We start from the raw sequence: 21,998 nt of genomic DNA, 5'->3' as shown, positions 1-21,998 counted from the left end.
AATGTCAGTAATTTTCATTAAATTAACACTTAAATTTGCATTTTGCGGGAAAAAAAGTTTATATTTTGGCATAATAGGTTTTTCAGCAGGTACTAAAAAAATTAATACAATCTAAGTAAATTAGTCTAAAAAACATTCAATTTATTGAAAGTCATAATTTTTGGTAGAAAAAATATACTGAATAAAATATCACAGTAGTTAACTGTCCACTAGAAGGCGACACTTGTCCACATTTTGTGTGATTGTTGCCGAGAACATATTGCTTGGTAATTCCAACTAGTATTGAGAAATTTATATAATTAAATTCTACGTCAATTATTAATTATTTTTAAATCGAACTTGAATGAATACAACTAAAATATTGTTCTACATCAGGGGCATGGTAAAACTTTTTGTGCCACATTTGATTTATTTGTATTATGGACATCCAGGTCATTCAAATACAGTTATAAGTTTTTGTTTTTTTTTGTTTTTTTTAAAGGTATGTAAAATAGCTATTTTAATATCATTTTTATACATTCTGAATATTTAAGATTATGTGATATAACTTAAAATGTACAAAAACAGTGTATTCAATAAAATGTCAAGTAATATGTAAAACAAATGTACTATAGTGTTTTGAGCTATGTGTGTGATGTTCAGTTTCATTACACTTAATTACAGTTTATTTTATTTCTTTACATTCACATCTGCAACGGACTGGTCTTGGCAGCCTTAAGCAGGTGTTTAGTTCACTTTTGTTTTGGCCCCGCTCTGGTTGCTATGCTGTCATTCGAAGTCCAAAAACCTGCTCGCCGACATTCCCAAAATTTGTCGCACTGATTGACAGGGGGACCATCTGTCTCATCTGTCAGCGGAAGAGGAAGTTATGCGCGCAGAGAATCGTGCAAACAATGCAAACCTTTGTTAAGAGGTTTGAGGAAAACTTGTCATGTTTTGTGCTTGGCGACGCGTGTAAACAGTTAGAAACGTGAAGCAAGTTTGATTGTGTGCATTCCTGGCGGGTAAGACACGACAGGAAGCTGGTCTACAGGACTACAGGGTTGAGGATCTGGAAGCAGCAGCGGACTCTGGTCGAAATTCGAGATTTGATAGAAAGTCAGGACATGTCCCTAAAATAGTAATTTCAAACCAAATTAGACAAGCTCTGTCCTTTCATGTATGGCTAACTTGTTTATCAAATTTCATGGATGGATGGAAGGCATCAGAGGCTGAATTTTCAAAAGAAGAAATCCAATATCAAGTCTATAGCACATCTTTGAAATAGCCTTGAAAATGGCTCTAGAGTGTCGGTTTGGATCCAAAATGGCGGACTTCCTGTGTCTATTATGGCATGACTGCTTGAAACTTTTTTGACATAAACACCAAACATCATGTTGATAAGTGAAACTGGTTTCAGGGGTTGAATTAACCACAACAAATCTCTACAGGAATTTCATCTTCAAAAACATCCTTGCAAATGGCTCCAAAATGGTGGCGTCCAACCAAAACGGCCTGTGTCTTTTAGAGCATGGCTTCTAAAGACCTTTTGTGGCTTTTACTCATGATAGACAGTCCTACTAATTTGGTTTTGGGGGCTGAATTTTCAAAGCATTCCAGTAAAGTACTACTAAGCCAAATCCATCTTTTAAATCCTCCCTGGAAATGAACTTAAAATGGTTGCATCAAACCAAAATGGCTGACCTCCGAAGAGTCTTCTTAATTTTTTTTAATTTCCATGTTATTAAGTGAAACTAGCTTTGGGGGCTGAACATTTAAAATAAAATAAACACCTGCTGCCTGCGCTCCAAAGTCACAGGATGTTCTTGAGACACAGGCAGGCTATTGCGAGAGGAAGTGAGCTCTAAACGCAAAAGTAAGACAGAGCGCCATGTCATCAAGGAATGAACAGAGGACCGCTTCAGATCTTACGGGGACTATCAAGCTGTGAGATGTGGCCCGCTTATCGGTCACCCTTCCTCCCAGTCTTCCCTCCTCTTTTTGTCAATGGCCTTCCTGTCTGATAGTCAGCTCCCCAATCAGGCTTAATTACTCAAACCTTCCTGAGTTAGGAATCAAAAGTCAAGTTTACTAACCTCAGTTAGCTGATTGTAATTGTGGACTGATTTGGTTGTGTTGAGTTAGCAGTTAACCGGAAACAACCCGGTGGTATCCGTTCACTAAATCAAGTTAGAAATGGCGGCTTTGCCAGGACATTCCCATTCCCAATCCTAATTCTTTCCCACTCATTCATGATCTGTCCTGCTAATCCAATGCAGTGCCGCCAGGATCTGGAGCTCATCCCGGTGCAAGACTCCCGAGATGGGGGTCGTCCCGGGACGTCACCGGCCTCTTGATATGTCTTTGTGTTTGGCGGCCAAGCCGGATAATTTGTGCCGTCCTGATCCTGTATCAAACATTCCGTCACAGAGTGATGCTTTTCATTCGTCTGCTCTGCAGGGAGCTTCCATGTGTTCACCTGGACTATTTTCACAAAGGAGCGCTTGAAAAGAAGAGGACAAGGTCTTAATATGAAAGAAGGCCGTCCTTGGCATGTCGGGAGTGGTTGCCATCGCTGATGAATGATGAGAGGATGGTTTAATGGACTCATGGTGGCAATGTGCTCATCTGACTGCGACTGTGATTCACGACTTCTATGCCAAGCATGTATGAGAAAACTGAAATGGGGAATATGAGGGAACGTCAGCGGCGCTGGCTGCCAACGTTTGACCTAAATAGAGACGCGCTAACCTCATTTTGCACCAGCAGCCCAGATCAACTACATCCGTTAATCCTAAAACCACATCTGGGAGCCGAGAAGGCCTCCGTCCTCCCTTTCCCGCCGTGCCGGAATAAACAGATCCATGGCGGGGAGATTTCAAAGCGGGAGCGTTGGCTCGTGTAAGATTAACGCTGAGCTTCTGTGACACGTTGGGTTCATTCTCAGCCGTCATCGTACGCTACATGAATACTGTACGTCGACAGTGCACAGATATAAATTATGATTCAGTTATTAGTTTGATCTACAATGTGAGGAAAATAGGCATAACTATTGATTATTGTTTTCCAAAGTAAAAGCAATTGTTTTATTTTGGTTCAAAACAAAGATAATCAGTGTGTTTTCATGGAGGACTACAGAAATCGGACAATATTTTCTGTTGGGGATGTGAAATTTTGAGCATTTGGACACTTTTAAATAAAAAAAATATCTTAATGATTCCCTGATTACCAAAAATAGTTATCGATTAATTTGATAATCCATTAGTTATTAATAATTAATTAACTCATTCACTGCCATTGACGGTTATAAACGTAAAAAAAAAATCATTTTAACTATTTCTAATAGTTTAACATTTTTTTCTACTTTTGTTAACAAGAGTATGAAAACCTAGAATTTTTTCATTGTACATTTAGAACAGATATAAAATTTGTGATTAATCATGAATTAGGGTGGCACGATGGCTGACTGGTTAGCACGTCCGCCTCCCAGTGTGCAGAGGACGTGAGATCGAGTCCGGGCTTCGGCCTTCCTGGGTGGAGTTTGCATGTTCTCCCCGTGCTTGCGTGGGTTTTCTCCGCATGCTCTGGTTTACTCCCACATTCCAAAGACATGCATGGCAGGTTAATTGAACACTCCAAATTGTCCATAGGTGTAATTGTGATTGTGAGTGTGGATGGTTGTTTGTCTCTGTGTGCTCTGCGATTGGCTGGCAACCAGTTCAGAGTGTATCCCGCATACTGCCTGAAGCCAGCTGGGATAGGCTCCAGCAACCCCCACAACCCTTGTGAGGACAAGCGGTTAAGAAAATGGATGGATGAATCGTGAGTTAACTATTGAAGTCATGCGATTAATTACGATTAAAAAATTTAATTGCCTGACGCCCCAAATTTTTAAACATCATCTTGTCAGGCGATCATTTAAAAACATTTTTTAATTAATCACATGACTTCACAATTAATTTGTTCTAAATGTACAATATTTTTTTCTAGGTTGTCATACTCTTGTTAACAAAAGTGGGGGGAAAAGTTAAACTAACACAAATAGTCCAAATGAATTTTTGACCTTTATAGCCATCAATGGCAGTGAATGAGTTAATCTATAGTGTAGTTTGGGAAGTACAAGTATGTCACAATATATTGTACCATATGCCACCACACCGTTTTGTACACAACTCAGTCCAAAATTAGTGTTACACTTCACTATTACTGATACGATACAATGCAATACTATACTATATGATACGATACTAAACAAAATGACACACGGATGTGAGAATGATGATGTTTTCGAGCAGCTTTCTTGCTCGCCCACAAATGTTGTTGTCAGTCAGCACCGGGCACGCTCCTCCATTTACATCTGGATTTGTCCGCCTGCCTGGCTGCCCGTTCCGGGCCCGCCCCCCTCCATTACCCGCCTCCCTCCGTCCCGTCGTCTCCCCCTCCCTCCACCGCTCCTCCACGGACTCATTGGTCCGCGGGCTCCTCTCCACGGCTGTCGCCCTCCTCGACCCCTCTCTCCGTCTTCTTCTTCTCCCTCTCCAACCTTGTTGTTCTCCCTCCTTCTTCTACGTTGGACTCATGTCGCCCTGGGCGTGCGGATGACTCTCGTCCAGCAGCGAACTAGTTAACGAGCGGCGGCGGATGAGCCCGCGCCCGCTCTCCGGCAGGCAGCGCACCGCCACAGTACGAAGATGGCGTCAGAGGGAGCCAGCGGAGAGCAACCTCCTCCCCCGGTACAACAAGCCCTGACCGCCGCCGTGCTGGGAAGCGTCGACACGGTAAGACGCCGAGGGGGAGCTTCGTGGAAATCACCTAGGGGGGATTAAGTCATTTAGCCAGAGCCAGGGCGAGAAATGTCGCGCATGAATCACCGGTGAGTGGCCGCAGGGCTCCTCGCGACAAATGTCCGGAGGACAACAAACGTCCGTGTCGGCTCGGCCCACAAAAACCAAACCAGACAGCCAACCCCGCCGTGAAAAAACGCCACCTTCCCCCTCGCCCCACATTGTACCTCATCGTGACAAAATGACGAGCTTTCCCTCAGCTCGGCTCGCTTCGTGATGGAGAATTCTTTTGTTCGTCTCGAGGCTTCTTCGAACCTTCGTCCAGTGATGGAGAAGTGACACACGAAATGGCTTCACGTCGACATTTGCACCTCTTCTTAAAAATAAAAGGCTCTCCTAAATATTTTAACTGTGGATGTGTTGACAGGTTAGTTTGTGACGTGATGGAGGTTTTCAGGTGGATCCAAGCGGAACCTTCTCAGGTTCCCTGGGAAGCTCCTGGATCCTGAAGAGGTGCTATTTCTTCAGTTTGCTGTGACCAGATGCTCCACATACGTTTGTTGACACACACCTACTTGCAGTGCTGCCAAGTAATCAAGTACAAATATACTTTGTAGTTTGTGAATCTACACAAGTAGATTTTTCAGGTGTTTGTGCTTTACTATAGTATTTATTTTCTCTACGATTTTAATTTTGCTCCTTATAATTGAAAATATATCCATACATTGTATCCATACAGTATTCCCTATCCATAATTTTATTTATGTTGTCAACGGCAAGAAATATTTCATTCTGAAAATTTACACTGACAAAAATAAATACAGTGGAACCTCGGAGTTTGAACGTCTCGGAACTCGTACAAATTGGACTTCAAACAAAAAATCTGAGTAAAAAATGCCTCGGAGTTTGAACTCATTTTCGGAGTTCGAACACTAAAGCAAAGCAAGCTAAACCGAACGTACCTTGAAAACGGGTAGCCGAGCGAAGCCGAGCAATGCTGAATGCTCACGTTGCGGTAGTTGAGACGAAGCGCTGCTCATTTCCAGTCAGATCGTGAATACTCCCGCAGGTACTCCATACTCGCGAGTGCATTTAGATTTTTTCACGACAACTTTCTTCGCCATGGGCCCAAAGAAAGACGTACAGTGCTACGAACCACAGTGGAATTAGGAAGGAGATTATTGCGCCTTTATAACTACCGTGACTACTTTTGTAAATACTGGCACGAGGACCCCCCTTAGCTGTTCAACAACGTGCCTGACGTTAAACAATGCACGCAAGGACCGCTTAATAGTCTAACCATATTCCCAATGTAAAAAACACAAACTCAGCACTGAACTAAAGCAAGCATTAACAAAGCATTTATTATCACCTGATGTCATCATAATACAACAAAAAAGTAAGGTATTTTTTATTGTTAAATACTGCACAGGGTGTAAATGTAAAAAAACTAATAGAAATTAAAATAAGATTTTTCTGGTTTTAGAGCTTGGGAACAGATAAATTTCATTTACATTATTTCCTATGGGAAAAAATGTTTTGGAGGTTGAACAATTTGGACTTTGAACACTTCGCAGGAACGAATTATGTTCAAACTCCGATGTACCACTCTGGAAACAGTATGAGCTCAATACAAGTTAATAAAAGTGAACAATTTTGTGCGCAAAGAGCTATTTTTAGTCTTTGTGTCAAGTTATCAAAACAGATGTTGTATATAATTGCCAGTAAAAAAAAATCATTACAAAGTTTTTCTTGTACATTTATGTTTGCATTTTTTTTACGTAAGTAAAGGAGTTGAATCTGTATTTCTACTTTTACCTTCTATTTAAGTACAATGTGAGTATTTTCGCCACCTCTGCCAATTGGCTTTGTTCTTGAGGGTTTAGGAGCCTTTCCAGGATGAAATGTTTTTCATTTTGACATTTTGTATGCACAAGCTTTGTGATGCGTTCCCAAATACCGGAATAGTTTATCAGGCTACTATAGTGGAATGATGATGTCATAATCTGCTGCAGTATCGTGTCAGTATGACACACATGTATAAATATTCACGCAGCATCACATGTAATTGTCCCACAATCAAAGAATGAAATCATGTCAGCATTTGGTGTGTTGCATAACATTTTCCGGCAGCAAAATTTGAATGGGAGAAGTGAGGGTCAGGTGTTAAAACGTCACAACCGGCATTCCGGAATGCGCTTACACGCTGACGCTGTTCCGCCTCAAAGCGGAAAATTGCAAGGTCACACATTTTTGGCGCAAGTGTAGTGCCAGCATTTATTTACCGCTCTCTTTGGGATATAACGTCACCAAAGTGGGTAGATAATTGTTTACTCAGCGAATGTGTGATGTCACATTAGTTTGTGCTCGCATGTTATTTAGGCTAGTATGCTAGCTAATGCTATTTTTGAGCCTCACATTAAGGTGGTTTGTTTGTGATTAATAATTTCTCTACTGAATACAGTCACTTATGTAATATGACTTCATGATTGTGTTAATGCAAGAATGTGTTGATGCTTTATGAGCCTCTCCATTTTAAGTGCTTTACTACCATCTTGTGGCATCTCGTTAACATAATAAAACATTTTTCTTTTTTGCCGTGTAACTACGCCCAGATAATACTTCCGATTTACACCGTTCAAATTTCAACTTGCTTAAAAAATTCTCGCCTCCCGGGGTTTTTATCGTCTGATTCCACATTACTTACAGTATTCGCACACTTTAATGTTAAATATAAACTTTTCCTCATTCGTTTTCAATGGGACACACATTGAAACTTGTCAGCATCAGATGACACTTTTTAAAAATAAATACGCCATTAGCCATGAATTTGAACAAGTCAATGGTTTGATACCAACTTTTCTTTCTATTCATTTGTCACTTAAACACAATTATACATTTTTTTTATTTTTACATAATTTATCTTTCAATTTACTTCATAAGCACATGCATTTAAATCTTAGCATTCAGCTAATAGCATTCAGCTTTTCAGCATTCCCGCGCAATTTCTGCAGAAATTGCACTTTGTCTAGTTTTTATTATTATTATTATGAAAACATGATGTGCTAGAGAAAAAACTGCTTTTTGCAAATTTTTTTAAGACAAATATATCTATTTTCTATGTTCGAAAAAAAAAATACTTAACATGTAGCAAAGGTGAAATAAATTAAATTTGAAGATCATGTCTAACCAAATGACATGTCCATTATTTAACCATTGTTTATTATTTAATTATCTAAATTAGGGTTGCAACTAACCATTATTTCAGTAATCAATTAATCTTTCGATTATTCTTTTTGATGAATCTAATAGAGAAAAAACATTCATTCATCCATTCCTTTTTTCTTTTTTTTTCAAAAAGAGGACATTTCAAATTAACAGTGCTGAAACAAATTCAGTTCCTGGTTTAGTCTGTAATGTGAGGAAAAGTGGAAAAAATGATGTTCATTGTTTTCCAAAGTGAAAGATTGTTTTATTTTGGTTCAAAACAAAGAGAATCAGTATGCTTTCATCGAGGGCTATATAAATTGGGTCGTATTTACTGTTGAGGAGCTGAAATTATGAGGACTTGGACAATTTTTTTTGTTTTGGTCTGTTTAGTGTTCCGGTTATTTCCGTGGCAGCTTTACATTCAGGCAGTGAGAGAAAGTGTGTGTGTGTGTGTGGGTTTGAGTGGCGGTACGAGGTGAAGAGCTGTGGAGGAGGTGGTGTTGTGTTCACCAGACACCTTTCTAAATTGGTCTTAATTTCAGTGACTCAGCGGGCATAACTAGGAGTACCGTGTCAGCCCCCCTCACCCTTACGGAGCTCTCTCCAGGACACTTTCGCTTGGCGGCAAGGCAAAACAGGTGCACCAGCTACATTGGTAGTCAAACCTCCTCAGCTTGCTCGCTTCCGCCTCTGCGCCCCCCCCCCCCCACTACCCCAAACGAACCCACCTACCGCACCCCCGGCCCCTTCACCGCTGCCATGCCTTGGTTAAATAAAGCACTTTGCTCTTTGCTCGCCCCTGTTACACTTGCTGTAACTGGCTTAAGGCAAGGGGGAAGTTTCTTGTTTGTGGGGGGCCTTTTCACACCATCCAATTCTGGTCACGTCATTCCTCGCGCACGCTAGCAGAAGTTTTGTGTCGGTGGATCGATGTCACACATAAGCCCAGTGTGTCTGCCAGGTTTTTTAAAAAGTATAAATTGTAATAAACTATGGAAAGGAATTGAATTCAGTTTTACAAGGTACTAAACACCTGTGTGAAAGAGTACAGCACAAAGCTGGGACAGAGTTGAGAATTTTGACACCTGACGGCAATTGTCTCTGTTGACGTAATGATGAGGCACACAGAACCACTAAAACAAGTTTTTTTTTTTTACTGCGTTGTGAATGGCACAGAAACAAAATTGGGAGAGGAAGTTAGGCTGCAAAGTTCCCAGCACAGAAAAAAAAAAAGACATCGAATGCTCCATTCTCCTGCATTAGTGGTCTTCCAAGAAATTGTCACCGTCAACGTGAGGCTGCAACACACTGAACCACTAAAAGCCTCTTTTATGCTGCCGACTAAAGCCAGGAATTTTGCCACCTTTTTTCCTATAAACACGATACATGATACAGAATAGCCAAAAAACGCATTTTCCTTTCCAGATGTGGGCTGTTGGGTTTGTGAAGCTGGTACAGGGGTGTGACGTTAGACAGTAATCACCCAACGCTCAATACTGCCGCCCTCTTGTGTTGAAAGCAATTGTTACTGTTGATGTCAGGCCGCTGCGGCACACAAAACACTAAAAACACTTTACCCTGACAGAGTTTCCCTCAGAAAACTTGCTAAGCCTAGTGGTCAAGTTGGTCAACCACCATGTTTTTGTAAAAAACTTTTAAAGTTGACATGAATCTCAAATTATTGATAGTTTTGTGCTACGTATAAACCATTTATTACCAATACAGTTTTAACAAACACAACAACAAAAAATGCTACCCCCGAGACCCGAGCATAAGCATAAGCATCAGACAATGGGCCGGCCGGCGATCGTGCGCCCCTCGTTCTTATATTTTAAATATTTATTATATAATGAAACTAACATACATTTAACCACATATTGAAATTTTAATTTGGTCCAGATCAAATGCACAAATGAATAAGCCGGTTATATTTGTTGTGTGGTAAGCATTGTTGTTAGCATTAGATGCATGCTACGTCTTTCACATTAGATTTTTCCAAATGAAATAATTATCCTTAAAAATGGCAGCTCATCCTTAATGCCGAGTTCAAAACCACAGACTCCAATGTTTTTTTTTTTGTTTTAATAATTTGACTAATCAAATATATCTAAAATTTATTGCTGCTAAACTTCTTCAATGTTGTGACACAAGATGAAGGCAGTATCGGCCACTGCTAGGAAATGGGAGGTCTTCAATTGGGTTGAAATGGTTTAAGAAGTTTGAAATTCTGCACATGATCAAATTCACACAAATCAAATTCCTAGCTTTGGAATTTCATCACAGGTGACTGGATTAACTCGTCGAGATGTAATGTTTCCTTATTGTGATTCCGCAGACCCTTGAGTCGGATTCATGTCGGCCAGCCGACCGACCTGTCGGAGACGACACCTAAACTGTGTTTGCCTTTCATAAGTGGAGCGGAAAAAAGCTTTTAATTGTGGCAAGAAGTGGTGTGGTCAACCCCGATTACAATCATCCTCACCCGCTAGCCGCTAGGAACTGCCTAATGACCTAGCTAAACATAATTAGGCTTTAATCGCTGTGAGGTAGGACCAGATAGCTCGTCTAATTGGAGGGCTGCGTTTAATTAGAGCAGCATGATGCGAGTTTAGGTTGGAGGCTGGCAGCCATTGTATTTCTTTCAATGCTTGTACGTGTTATGCTACGTGCTATGTGGTTGTGCTAATTTATTCTTGGTCAAATATATGTTCCCAGCCTTCAAACTAGGGTCTCTGGGGCAAGTTTATGTATTATATATTTTTTTATCTGTTCCAAGTTTTTGTTCTGTTTTCCTAAAAAACAAAAACAAAACACTAAATTAAATGTTTAAAATGACACTCTCCAAATCTTAACTGTTTTCCTGACATTCAAGGTTTTAGAACTGAAGCCGGCTTGTGACTATGGCGAGGGTAGCCACCTCCAAATTTTATTTGCAGGAAAACCCCTGATTTTTGTGCTTTGGTGTTCCAGAAATGCGACTTCAACATGGATAACCTGAGCAAGCCGGAGCTGCTGACCCTGCTGAGCATCATGGAGGGCGAGCTGGAGGCCCGCGACCTGGTCATCGAGGCCCTCAGGGTGAGTTGTGCTCCATTTGGAAATCGGCAATCGACTCGTTTGCCTTGCGGTAGCCCTTGCAGATCTGCATATACCAGTAGCTTAGCTGTGATGAGAGAAGGCGTAAACCTAGTGTTAATTAGCTTGTCTGAGTGTTTTTGAGTGTGAGCCTTTGGGAAAAAAATAGGAGCAGCAATTGATTTTCATTCATGGCCACTGTGAAATTGCTGTTTTTTGTTTTTGTTGTTTTCATATTTGTTTTGTTGTTGTTTTACTTGGCCGAGGAAGTGCATGATTTGACTTCCTACAAGTACTGTATTGCATTCACCTCTACTATTCCTAGTTGGAGTCTTTTTAGAGCTTTTTCACTTCCATGACACTTATCGATTGTTCGCTTCTGCTTTCACTACCAACGTTAGTGTTATTGTGTGTGTGTGTGTGTGTGTGCACGCCTTTATTTGATTCGGTGTGCAACATCCTGTACAGTTTCTGAAATATTAGCCTAGAATTTTACAGTAAATGACATAAGTCGATGAACATGCTGGTTTATAAGCTGCAGCGTTACATGTATAAATATGAGAGAAAGCAAAAACTTCCAATTGCAGGTCAGACGCTTTCAATTTGAGTGATGCGTCGTAGGCATTGCGTCACTTCTGAACACTGATCCGAAGGCTTCAATGTGTTCAGATTTTATCTGAAAATGTGAGCTGTTCACACTTCATCATGGAACTCATTCAAATATTCCTGAACTGTAAACATAAGTTGTGTGAGTTAAAGAGAAACTAAGAATAGACAAGAACGTGAAGCTCTTGGGATGGAGAAAATCAAACAGCATATTTAACATTGCTTGGGTGAAAGCTGGGGGAAAAGTTGCGACTAATAGTACAAATGGTCATAGTCTGTATTCTTTAAAAAATCATTTAATGAAAATCCATTTGATGTTGTAAAGAATCATCATTTCATAGTAAATAGAAATCTTAATAACAATGTTAAGATTCCAAAATGAAAACGTGTCTGATTTCAATAGAAATGTTCAGTTTGGTCAGGTGAGAATAGTGGAAGATCTAAAGTGCTTCTGATCACGTAAAGTTAATCTATACTGTCGCTTGCAGATTGTCCAAGCGAGCCAATGGGAAATAGGAATGGTAACAAATTCCGACGTTACAACAAAGCCTGAATGACATTTTGAGACGTAGACGACTCAAAATGTTTACGATCCTTAAATGTGACTTGGATATTTTTTTACAATCTGAAAGACCTCCCTGTTGTCTTTTACCGTAATACTGTTTATCTCCTTTTATGGTGAGAGTTAAGTGTCATCCACATCCAGAAGAAACTTACACTGAGCTTACTCATTAATTTTGTCTAATGTTTAAATCTTGGTGGAAGTCTGCACTCCGTCCTGGCCAGGTTTCAGTGATCTGCACAATGATCCTGTTTGTTCTGTGGCAGACTCGTGTCATGTGAGGCAGGCAGTGTGGATGCAGGAAATCAGGAAGAGGTAAGAAAGGCATCCGTAGCGTAGACTCCATACTGGCAAAGCGCTATGAGACTTACGACGTGACCGAGAAGACGATCCCAATGTGGAACATCTCCAAGAAGACGGCAGCTGCAGATGTCAGATGAGCGTGTTAGCGAGTTGCAGGGACGACGCACCAGCACTGATCCATCACTCGTCGCCAGGCTCCGTGGCGTTATTAAGCAGCTTTGGAGCCGCAGATTAATTAGCATGTGGCTAAAGCCACGCTGAGCCGCCGTATCGGGTTTCGTCCAAGTAAAAAGAAAGGAGGCTGTAAGCTGATTAGCCCAACAACAATGGTGGTGGTATCACATGATTAGCGCAAGCTTGTCAAGAAGGGGACTGTGCGTCTCTACGGAATTCTCAGTGTTGTTATTTTTAGACATCGACAGGTAGAAATAAAGCTGCGAGTGATGCTAAATTGGAAGGTGTGCTGGGCGGAGGACTCTTTTGAAGGAAATTGGAAACACAACCTTTTGAGTTGTACTTAGGGATAGACTGATATTGGGCATTTTGAGGAATATTGGTATCGGGCTCCTTTTTTTTTATCTGATGGCCGATATAAGGCAAATCTAAAATCATTTAATTTAAGGGAACTATTCATTTAAATTTTCAGTTAACTTTATAAGAGATGATGCTGACCCTGGGAACCTTCTAAACCTTTCCAACAAAGTCAAGATTGGCAATAGTATTTAAAAAAAAAAAAAAGTATGAGAATATTTTTTCCTCCTTTTGACTGAAAATGAATATCGGCTCCAAATATCAGTTATCAGCCTCGGTATCTTCCCTGAAAAAAAACAACAATATCAGTCCATCGCTACTTATTTTATTATTTACTTCCATTGTGTTTGAAGGCATGGTTTCTTGAGGACTTTTGTGAGTTTACTCATGCTAGACTTCCTTACCAAATTTCATCTTGCTAAGTGAAAATGTATTTTGGGGACTGAATTTTCAGAACAGGTCAGAAGGCATGACCAAGCCAGTTAGTTTGTCTTGGAAATGACCCCTAAAAACTGAAATGGTGGACTTCCTGTGTCTATTCCGGCGTGGCCTCTTAAGACTTTTTTTGTGGGTCCTGTTTGTGGCTGATGGGATTACCAGATTTAATTTTTCTAAGTGAATCTAGTTTCACGGACCGAATTTTGAAAATGTTCCGTGGTGACGATACCAATCTGATTTTTAAAGGTCTTTGCACCTCGTGCTCTGTTCTTAAAAGCCAAACTCAAGGCTGTAAAGTCATTGCCCCTGACATTTGCGCTGTCATTTCGAAGGGAATGTTAAAGAGGCAGTGAAAAACTTGGAGACGGGCCACGATACCTACAAAGTCTGACCCTCGTAGATCGACATGACAACAGTCAGTTTGCCTTGGTGGCATTAAACTTAAGGTCTATGTATAACTACCCCTTGTTTGAGTGTTTTGAAAATTCCAAAACAAATTGGATTAAGCATGTCTATCATGAGTAGACCATTTTGGTACCAAGTCGCCACTTTCAACAATGAACTAGAAATGTCCGATTTTCTACCAAATCTCAGACGTCAGATGAGCGAAACAAAATTGTGGAAAAAATGTGAGTTTTGTCCTCGTGTTTGTGTGTGAGACCATAACATGCAGTGAAATTTGGCCACCTACTACAGTTTAAGAATAAGTAATATTAGAGTGTTGCTATGAAAGCTTCACGAGCAGGCTTGCGGGCGACCGGGAAGGGAGGTCTGAATTCTCGGAACCTCGGCCCCTGCGAGGTCACGTGAGTCGCCATATGACTAAGCTGTTGTCAGCGGCGGGCCCATACATGCTCAGCACAACACAACGCAACGTTAACATAACACATGCCTTGGGCGGCCGGGCAGCGTGACGTTATCAACCAGCATCTCGCTATTTAAGGCACGTCCTGTTGCTGGGGCTTCTCCAGCGTTTGCCCTCAGCACGCTTCCATCTCTCTTCTTTCGTCCTCCATTTGTTTCTCTCTGCCGCCACATCAATCGTCTTGTGTAATTGTGTCATCGCGCGTTATGCTCTCTATTAAACCGGAGAGTAGGGCTCTGATGGAAACGGTTGCCTTGGAAACGCTTCACTCATGCACTGGTTAAACTGATAAGCAAGCCAATGACCCGCATATTACACCATCAGTCTCCTAATGCTAATACTTAGCCTCTAATTTAATATGACTTTACTTGAGCTACTTTGCAATAACGTTTGATGTCAATGTACGTCGACATGTTGCGAGTCCTCGAAGATCCATTTGTTCCGATTTCATCACACGCCTCATGTTTTTTAATCTTGTCATTCAAGCTTAACTCATTCACTCCCTGCCATTTTCACTGAAGCAATCCCCTTCGCTCTCGGTTGTTTTACTGGATTTTTATTTAATTAGCATTAAAATATAGCTAAGTTTTATCATTATTCACAAATCAGTTTTAAACTGTGGGGTAAACAGCTTGTTTGCAACATGTCCTGTTTGATCTCTTATACTCTGCTGCCACCTGCGGGCCGTTTTTGTAATGACTACCATTGATTCAACTGTTCTCTGCAGTTCAGAGGCTGCATCAAAGCATTAGGTATGTTCTAGCATAAAAAAACATACAAATATGTCTTTGGGACACTGGTAATATTTAAAATAGAACATATTCATAAGTTTTTGGGAGCAAATTAGTTAAGAAGGAAGTTAACCATTCTTAATGTCTACAGTCTAGTTGTTGTGCGTATTAAGGATGCAATGTTTTTTTTTATATAACTCGATTATTTGAGTAACTCAAATCATTGAATTACCCCAAAAATTAATAAATAGGGGCTATGTCTTTGCCCACCTTTTGAAAAAGGCTAATATTACTTCACAATTGTGTGACTTTCAGTGTTCGTGGGATTTTAAATGGCATCAAATAGTTACCATCGATATGCTAGCTGTTGCTAGCTGCAAACACATGCACGCACGGAATGACACAATCAGTATGCACTTCTTTTTGGTGGGCTGCCTAGCAACCAGACCCCCCCCACCTGGACTCTCCTCCACATGTCCACATGCTTTCCGCCTCGTGTTTCACCGCCACCCACCGAAATTCCGCTCCAGAATGAGGCTGAAAAGACCCTAAGTGTCAATCTGTGCCCCCCCGCCCAACCACCACCACTCCGCCTCCATTCCCGGAAGCCTGAGGAGAGCCTAGCTTTTTTTATTTTTTTATTTCCTCCAAGTGCTGTCAGTTGAAGGCGTCTCCTAGCTCCCACGGGGGGAAGAAGCGTGTCTGAGTGCTCATATGGATGCATGCATGAGGCATTCGGTCTTTTCACTGCAAAAAATACACTTTTAATATGCGGGTGATATTTTTCACAGTGTTGGTATTCTACATAAACGACACTGACTTGGACTGAGGCCAGTTTTGACCTGGCAATATTCCGCCTTGGTAGGTAGCATCAGAGATTTACCAAAGGTGGGATGGTGGATTTGTGTAAGCGCATCAAACAGGCTCACACAACCAATTAAGTTCATAATCTGAGGTTCCACAATGTATACAGAACAGTGACACATTATTAAAATAGATTGCTCCATCTTGTGATCGGATTGACAAATCCATATAGAGCCCAGTTTTAAGCCCTCGTTCAAGTGTTTATATGAGTTGAATTTGTGTGTTCTCGGCAAAGTGGTGAAAAGCTGAGCGGAAGTAGGTCATAGCCAACGTCCCTTTTCTCCCGTCTAATCTTCTCCGCTTGCAACACTCGGCCTCCTCCTCTTCCTCTCTTATTGAGGCCAATGTTTCACTCCTCATCATATATTCTTCGTCTCGCTTTCGTCGACTTCTTTTGTAATGCCGATTGGGAATCAAACCCACCACCCAGTCTACTAGTGCTAACGTTTTGTTGTTACATTCACTTACAAGCACGAGTACAAGTTACACGCTCGCGGTACAACGTAAACTTCACTGTATCTTGTTTCTTCTTATCACTTAAATATATATATATTTATATATATATATATATATGTGTGTATATATATATATATATATATATATATATATATATATATATATATATATATATATATAATTGTTATTGGAACATTTTCTTTTTTTTGTGTATTGTTACATTTATAGTTAATTTTATCTTTAATTCATGTTGTCTTTATTTTTATCATTTTTATTATGGTTGCTACATTCTTATTTTATTAAGTTCTTGCAATACATTCATTCATAAATGTTTTCAATCTTTTAAAATCTTTTTTTTTTTTAAACCAAAACGACAGTCTTATGTTATAAAATAGTGTCAAACTTAGTTTATGAGGTAGCTGACGTTACCGCTCTAATGAATGATGTCACACTGTCATGTGACCCACCCTCGAATCAGATTTGTTACCTCTTGGAGGGTGTCTTCACAAGCACGCGCACATACACACACGCACACAGACGCAGCGCTCCTGGTCCACGTGATGCAGCAATGTAATGAGAGCTACTGATACAAACAGAAATAGTCCTGACCTGCTTTGAAGACACGATGGCAACACAAGTAGCGTTGCAACACGCGTGCCACATCGTTTTTCACACACACACGTGCTTCCGCGCACACAAAGTATTTGTCTTGATGCCGACTTTTTCATGCACTTCCTTAACTGAAGACTCTTATTTCGATGACAACAATGTCAAAGTACCTGAAGTTACACATATGTTGTTTTTCTTCTCCCTGTCCTGCCCTGTCTGTTCTTCATGCACTGTCTTGACTCGGCAACAAATGCCCACACAAACACAGAAAAAGACAAATATTGGTTTCGGGCATTGCAAAAACGTTTTTAAAATTGATTAATTGTAGTTTCAAGGCATCATTTTTTTGTGTCGACCAATTTTTGCTTGCACAAAAATTGTGCTAGCAATCAGTGGCATGTCATCACTGTCTTGATTTAAAGGGCAAGTCAACCTTAAACATTTATTGACAATAATATATGTGACCTCACTAGTCTAAAAAAATGACATTGTAATTATTATTACATTTATGGAATATGAGTTATGAAGCTAAATCCAGCCATTTTTATGCATCTCAGGGGGCGGCCATTTTGTCACTTGCTGTCGACTGATGATGACGTCACAGTTAACCCATGGCTCGGGCAACAGCCAATGACAGCTCACCTGTTTTGTGAAGCTGAGCTGTCATTGGCCGTTACCTGAGCAACTGTGATGTCATTTTCACGCGACAGCAAGTGGCAAAATGTCCCCCTTCTGATATGGATAAAAACGGCTGGATTTGTGCTGCAAGTCACAGTCCACTAACACAATATTAACCAGAATACCGTATTTAGACTAGTGTGGCTGCATAGAACATATTATTGTCAAGAATTTTGTTGAGGTGTTGACTTCCCATTTAAGACGCTTCATGGATAAATTTCCCCACAATAACAGTTACCTTATAATTGATCACGATTGTAGAATATGTGATACACGATAGACTCAAGCGTGAATTGGCAAAGTGTCTTCACTCTCGCCCGCTGTCGCGCTCTTGCATCAATTAACACTTCACCACACATTCTCCCATGTGTGTGAACGAAGGCAGCAGCTGTGAGGTCCACTTCAGGTTACCAGAGCGAGAGAAATGAAACTGATGAGGAGGTGGAGGATGGAGGAGAATAACCTTTCTATTCCATTTTTATGTTCATCTTTTGTGGCCCGCATCAAAGCAGAGAAGACTGGAGGCTTTCATCTACCGCGCTCGTGTGTAGTTTGTTGTTGTGGCATCAGAGATGAGCGAGCGTGGGAGTTCTCCCGGAGTCACTGCAACGAGAACATTACTGAAGATGAGAGTAGGAAAAATACAAGTGCATTGCACAAATGCAGTGACGGCCTTTTCAAATGAGAACAGGTGTATACAGTAGATCATTATATGATGTAAATATAGTGCAAAGTTATACATATGCTATAGAAGGTTAAATATAATGTGCTGTACATATGCTACGTTAGTATCGAGGCACTTAATATGGTCTATTAAAAATGATACGGTACATTAAAGGTGCTGAAAGCATATGGTACATTTGAGATGCAGACATGACATGATGTAAAAATGCTACATTAGACTGCAACATTAAATCAGGTGTCAAGGAGACGATTGGATTTACAAAATGGTTAGAAACGAATTAACAATTATTGACGTCAATGGGTAACTATCATGTAAATACCTTATGGTACGTTACAGTTGTAGACATTAAGATATGCTATATGAAGTGGTATAGAATATTACATTTTATGTAAGTATGCTGTACTATAGTTGTATAGAATATAAATATATTCCAAATATTGTACATTAGAGGTCGGGTCATACGTTTTTAATGTAAATGTTGTACATTAGATGTGTTTTATGCTACATTGAAACCACATACATGAAAAATTATGCAATTTTCGTAGATCGGTAAGGTACATTTGAGGTACGTACATTAAATATTATGGAAATATGCGGCACTAAATTCGTATTCACATGAAATTTTATGTAACAAAGTTACATTAGAGATGTATTGACATAAGGTATATAATTATGACATTAAAGCGACATATTAACGATAATGTAAATATGGTCTATCATAAGCTATTGTACAGGTGTAAAAAACATTCAATTTGATGTACTACATTAGAAATTCTTACGTGAAATGTATGATGATGCACCTTGGAGGCATGTTTAAGATGGCGCCTCTCACGCTATACGTAAAGAAAATCGAAGAGGTGCGAGAGCGTCCGTGAGCGTGGGGGAGACGCATCCATTTAAATGTCAAATGCTGCCTGAGTCACGGCCAGACGGGTGGGAGGCGGGCGGGATGTTGTCTGCGTGAGACTGCGGGTCAATGCCAGTCAATGAAGTGACGTTTGCAAGGTCCACCATTTTAGTTCCTGACTAATAGCCAGTGCTTTAAGCACTTTAGTCTATATTGAATGTTATGTTGAGAGCTTTTGTCTAAGTTATCAATGCGGGATGGTGTGTTGAATGTGGCTTATTTACCATGTTGAAATAGTTTTGCTCATTTCATAACTCTTGATTGCTCCATCTAGAAAAAAAAATGTTGTGGCAATTCAGCAAAGCAGATGTTTTCCTGTCAAATGTGCTAGCAGATGTTAGTGCCACCTGCCCGATCAGTGTGGCGGCCTCAGGGATGCGGAGGGTGTCTGTTGGTGGTTGAGGGGGCTTGGCCCCTGTGTGTATGTGGAGGCTAATGAGTGTGGCTGCACAGCATTATATCAGAACAGGAAATGGCAGAAGATGACAAAGTCCTCTTGGACGGGAGCCACCCAAGCCTGGAGGGCAGCCCCGTGGCACGCTACAAGCCACATGGACCTCCCTCAAGGCACTTAGGCCTTGATCTGATTTTGTTCTACTTCGGTCACCTTATTAGCAGGATTCATCACAAGCCTATTTCGCATCGAGATCCCACAAAATGGATACACCCGAGTTGTAATGGAAGTCCTGGCATCTCTCTGTCTTGTTAAGACTTTTTCAAGCTATTGTTTGGGCTGCAGCTATCAGATACTTTAGTTTTTGAGTATCATAGTTAAAGTTCTATTAAATAGTCATGTATTCGGATACAATACTTTTTTGCTTGTCTATGGAACAAACATGAATACACGAGTAAATAAGACATTTCACACAATAACCCGCATCTCCCGTCTCTTGTCCGTGCTGGACTCGGATCCCATTTCCCGCCTTCCCGACTGCCTGTCTGGCAGTAACACAACGCAGTGCCGACAATTGAGTTTACAAACATCCATTGCAGCAGGCCCTCCATTTTTATCCACTTCCTCCCGCCTGGGGGCAGCCAAAGCGCTTTTTTTTCACCGCCTGCTGTTCCGGCGGATGTGGGCGAAGTACGCAGCGTTCTCAGGCTCCCTTACAGACCGTCTTTTGTCCCGATGGACAGTTTCCTGAGCAACAGGAGCACTCGTGTTCTCGCCGCCAAAAGATGGACTTGTCCTTGTTTATCGTCACGCTCCCACTTTCTTCATTAGGAACAGCCACCAGATCAGGGGTGTCCAAACTATGGCCCAGGGGCCAATTACAGCCCGTTAATTTATTGAATAATAACTAGAAACAAAGTGGGGGGAGGGTTGCGAAACACCATCCCAACATGCATCTTCTAGTGGGATGCAGGGCCGAGGCCCGCCCCAAATTTAATAAGAAAACAACAAAAAATATTTACTTTAATCACCTGTAACAGAAAGCTGTGATGTAGCAGTATTTTTTTTAAATATATAAACAATATATAATTGCTTAAATGAATTATTGTTAGCTTGTTTGATAAATTTAAGTAAATTCAGAATTCTTACTTTAAAGTCAGAATTGTCACTTTAAAGTGACAATTCTGACTTTAAAGTGACAATTTTGACTTTAACCTCAGAATTCTGACTTTAAAGTGATAATTCTGACTTTAACCTTAGAATTCTGACTTTAAAGTGAGAATTTTCACTTTAACTCTCTGACTGCCAGACGTTTTCAGAAAAGGGATGCCGTGGGTGCCAGCCGATTTTAAGCATTTTGACTGATCTTTCAAGGTCCATAGAAAATTATGTGTTTGGACTATGGAAACACACATACTACCAAATGAAAGATTGGACTCTCATCTTTCATCAGAAAAAAAAGTTTGTTTCTTGTGTCTTTGAGAAGTGAATCATTTTATTTTTGAAATATTTTAACATAGCCTTTGGTTATAACGTCATGCAAAATGGCCTCCTTATGAGCAAAAAATCAGATTCTTATACTTCTACAAATTTTCGGAAAATGTGACAAAAATATTTTAGAAAATGTTTTTAGCTTTCTACAAGCTACAAAATATCAACAATTTGTGTGGCATATTTAAATGTAGACACTAGACAGTGATACCTTGACTTACGAGTTTTATTTTATTTTTTTGCTTTGTGTTACAAGCCAATATTTGAGTTGTGAGCTAGCATCAGATATGCCACTGCTAAATTTCGGTAGAGACCGCCACAACATCTGTCTAGCATCCCTCGTCACTCCCAATTTGAGATCGAGTCGAGAGAAAAATAATACAGTCAAGGTACTGCTATATCTAATTTGTATTACGAATTGCTTTATGATTAGACATTGTTTGATGCAAGCTATCAAGCCTCTCAATCCGCCACCGCTTTGGCTCGGCATCAAATGTGCGCACAGTAAGCGTTGGCACCTCCTGCTTCCGCCCTGCTGGTGCACTAACGAGCCTCTGATTGGCGCTGCGGTGGCTTCTCGGCTCGCCAATGACTATGTTAACATTGTTTTGGACGGCGGAGGCCTTTTAATCCTTAGAAGGGACAACATGGACCAATCAAGCTACACGCTTTACCCTGACCTGGACCTTGCACATCATTGTTGTTATTGGCCGCAACATTAGGAACAGATGCAATAACAGAGCTAGTCAGGTACAAGATGCTTTTAATTGTTCTGCCAAAGCCAAACCACATTGAATTGTTCCCATTAATAAAGAAAATATAAAGTTTAG

General features: G+C 40.5%; 1 protein-coding gene across 2 annotated transcripts in view; it reads left to right on the top strand.

Annotated features, from left to right (window-relative positions):
• The first annotated feature begins 4,416 nt into the window (after positions 1–4,416).
• The window catches only part of cttnbp2 (cortactin binding protein 2), a 37,570-nt gene continuing 19,988 nt past the window's right edge, over positions 4,417–21,998 (top strand). The window contains exons 1-2 of one of the 2 annotated variants that reach the window (XR_013294372.1): positions 4,417–4,757; positions 10,944–11,051. Coding sequence is in view for 1 of the 2 variants with exons in the window: in XM_077567545.1 (XP_077423671.1) it covers positions 4,671–4,757; positions 10,944–11,051 (195 nt within the window). In the remaining variant the exon portion in view is untranslated. The remainder of the gene's footprint in view (positions 4,758–10,943; positions 11,052–21,998) is intronic. The other variant, XM_077567545.1, reaches the window with a different exon arrangement.

Source organism: Vanacampus margaritifer, chromosome 6 (genome assembly GCF_051991255.1).
Source record: "Vanacampus margaritifer isolate UIUO_Vmar chromosome 6, RoL_Vmar_1.0, whole genome shotgun sequence".
Classification (NCBI taxonomy): Eukaryota; Metazoa; Chordata; class Actinopteri; order Syngnathiformes; family Syngnathidae; genus Vanacampus; species Vanacampus margaritifer.
This window is presented reverse-complemented; position numbering and strand designations above follow the sequence as displayed.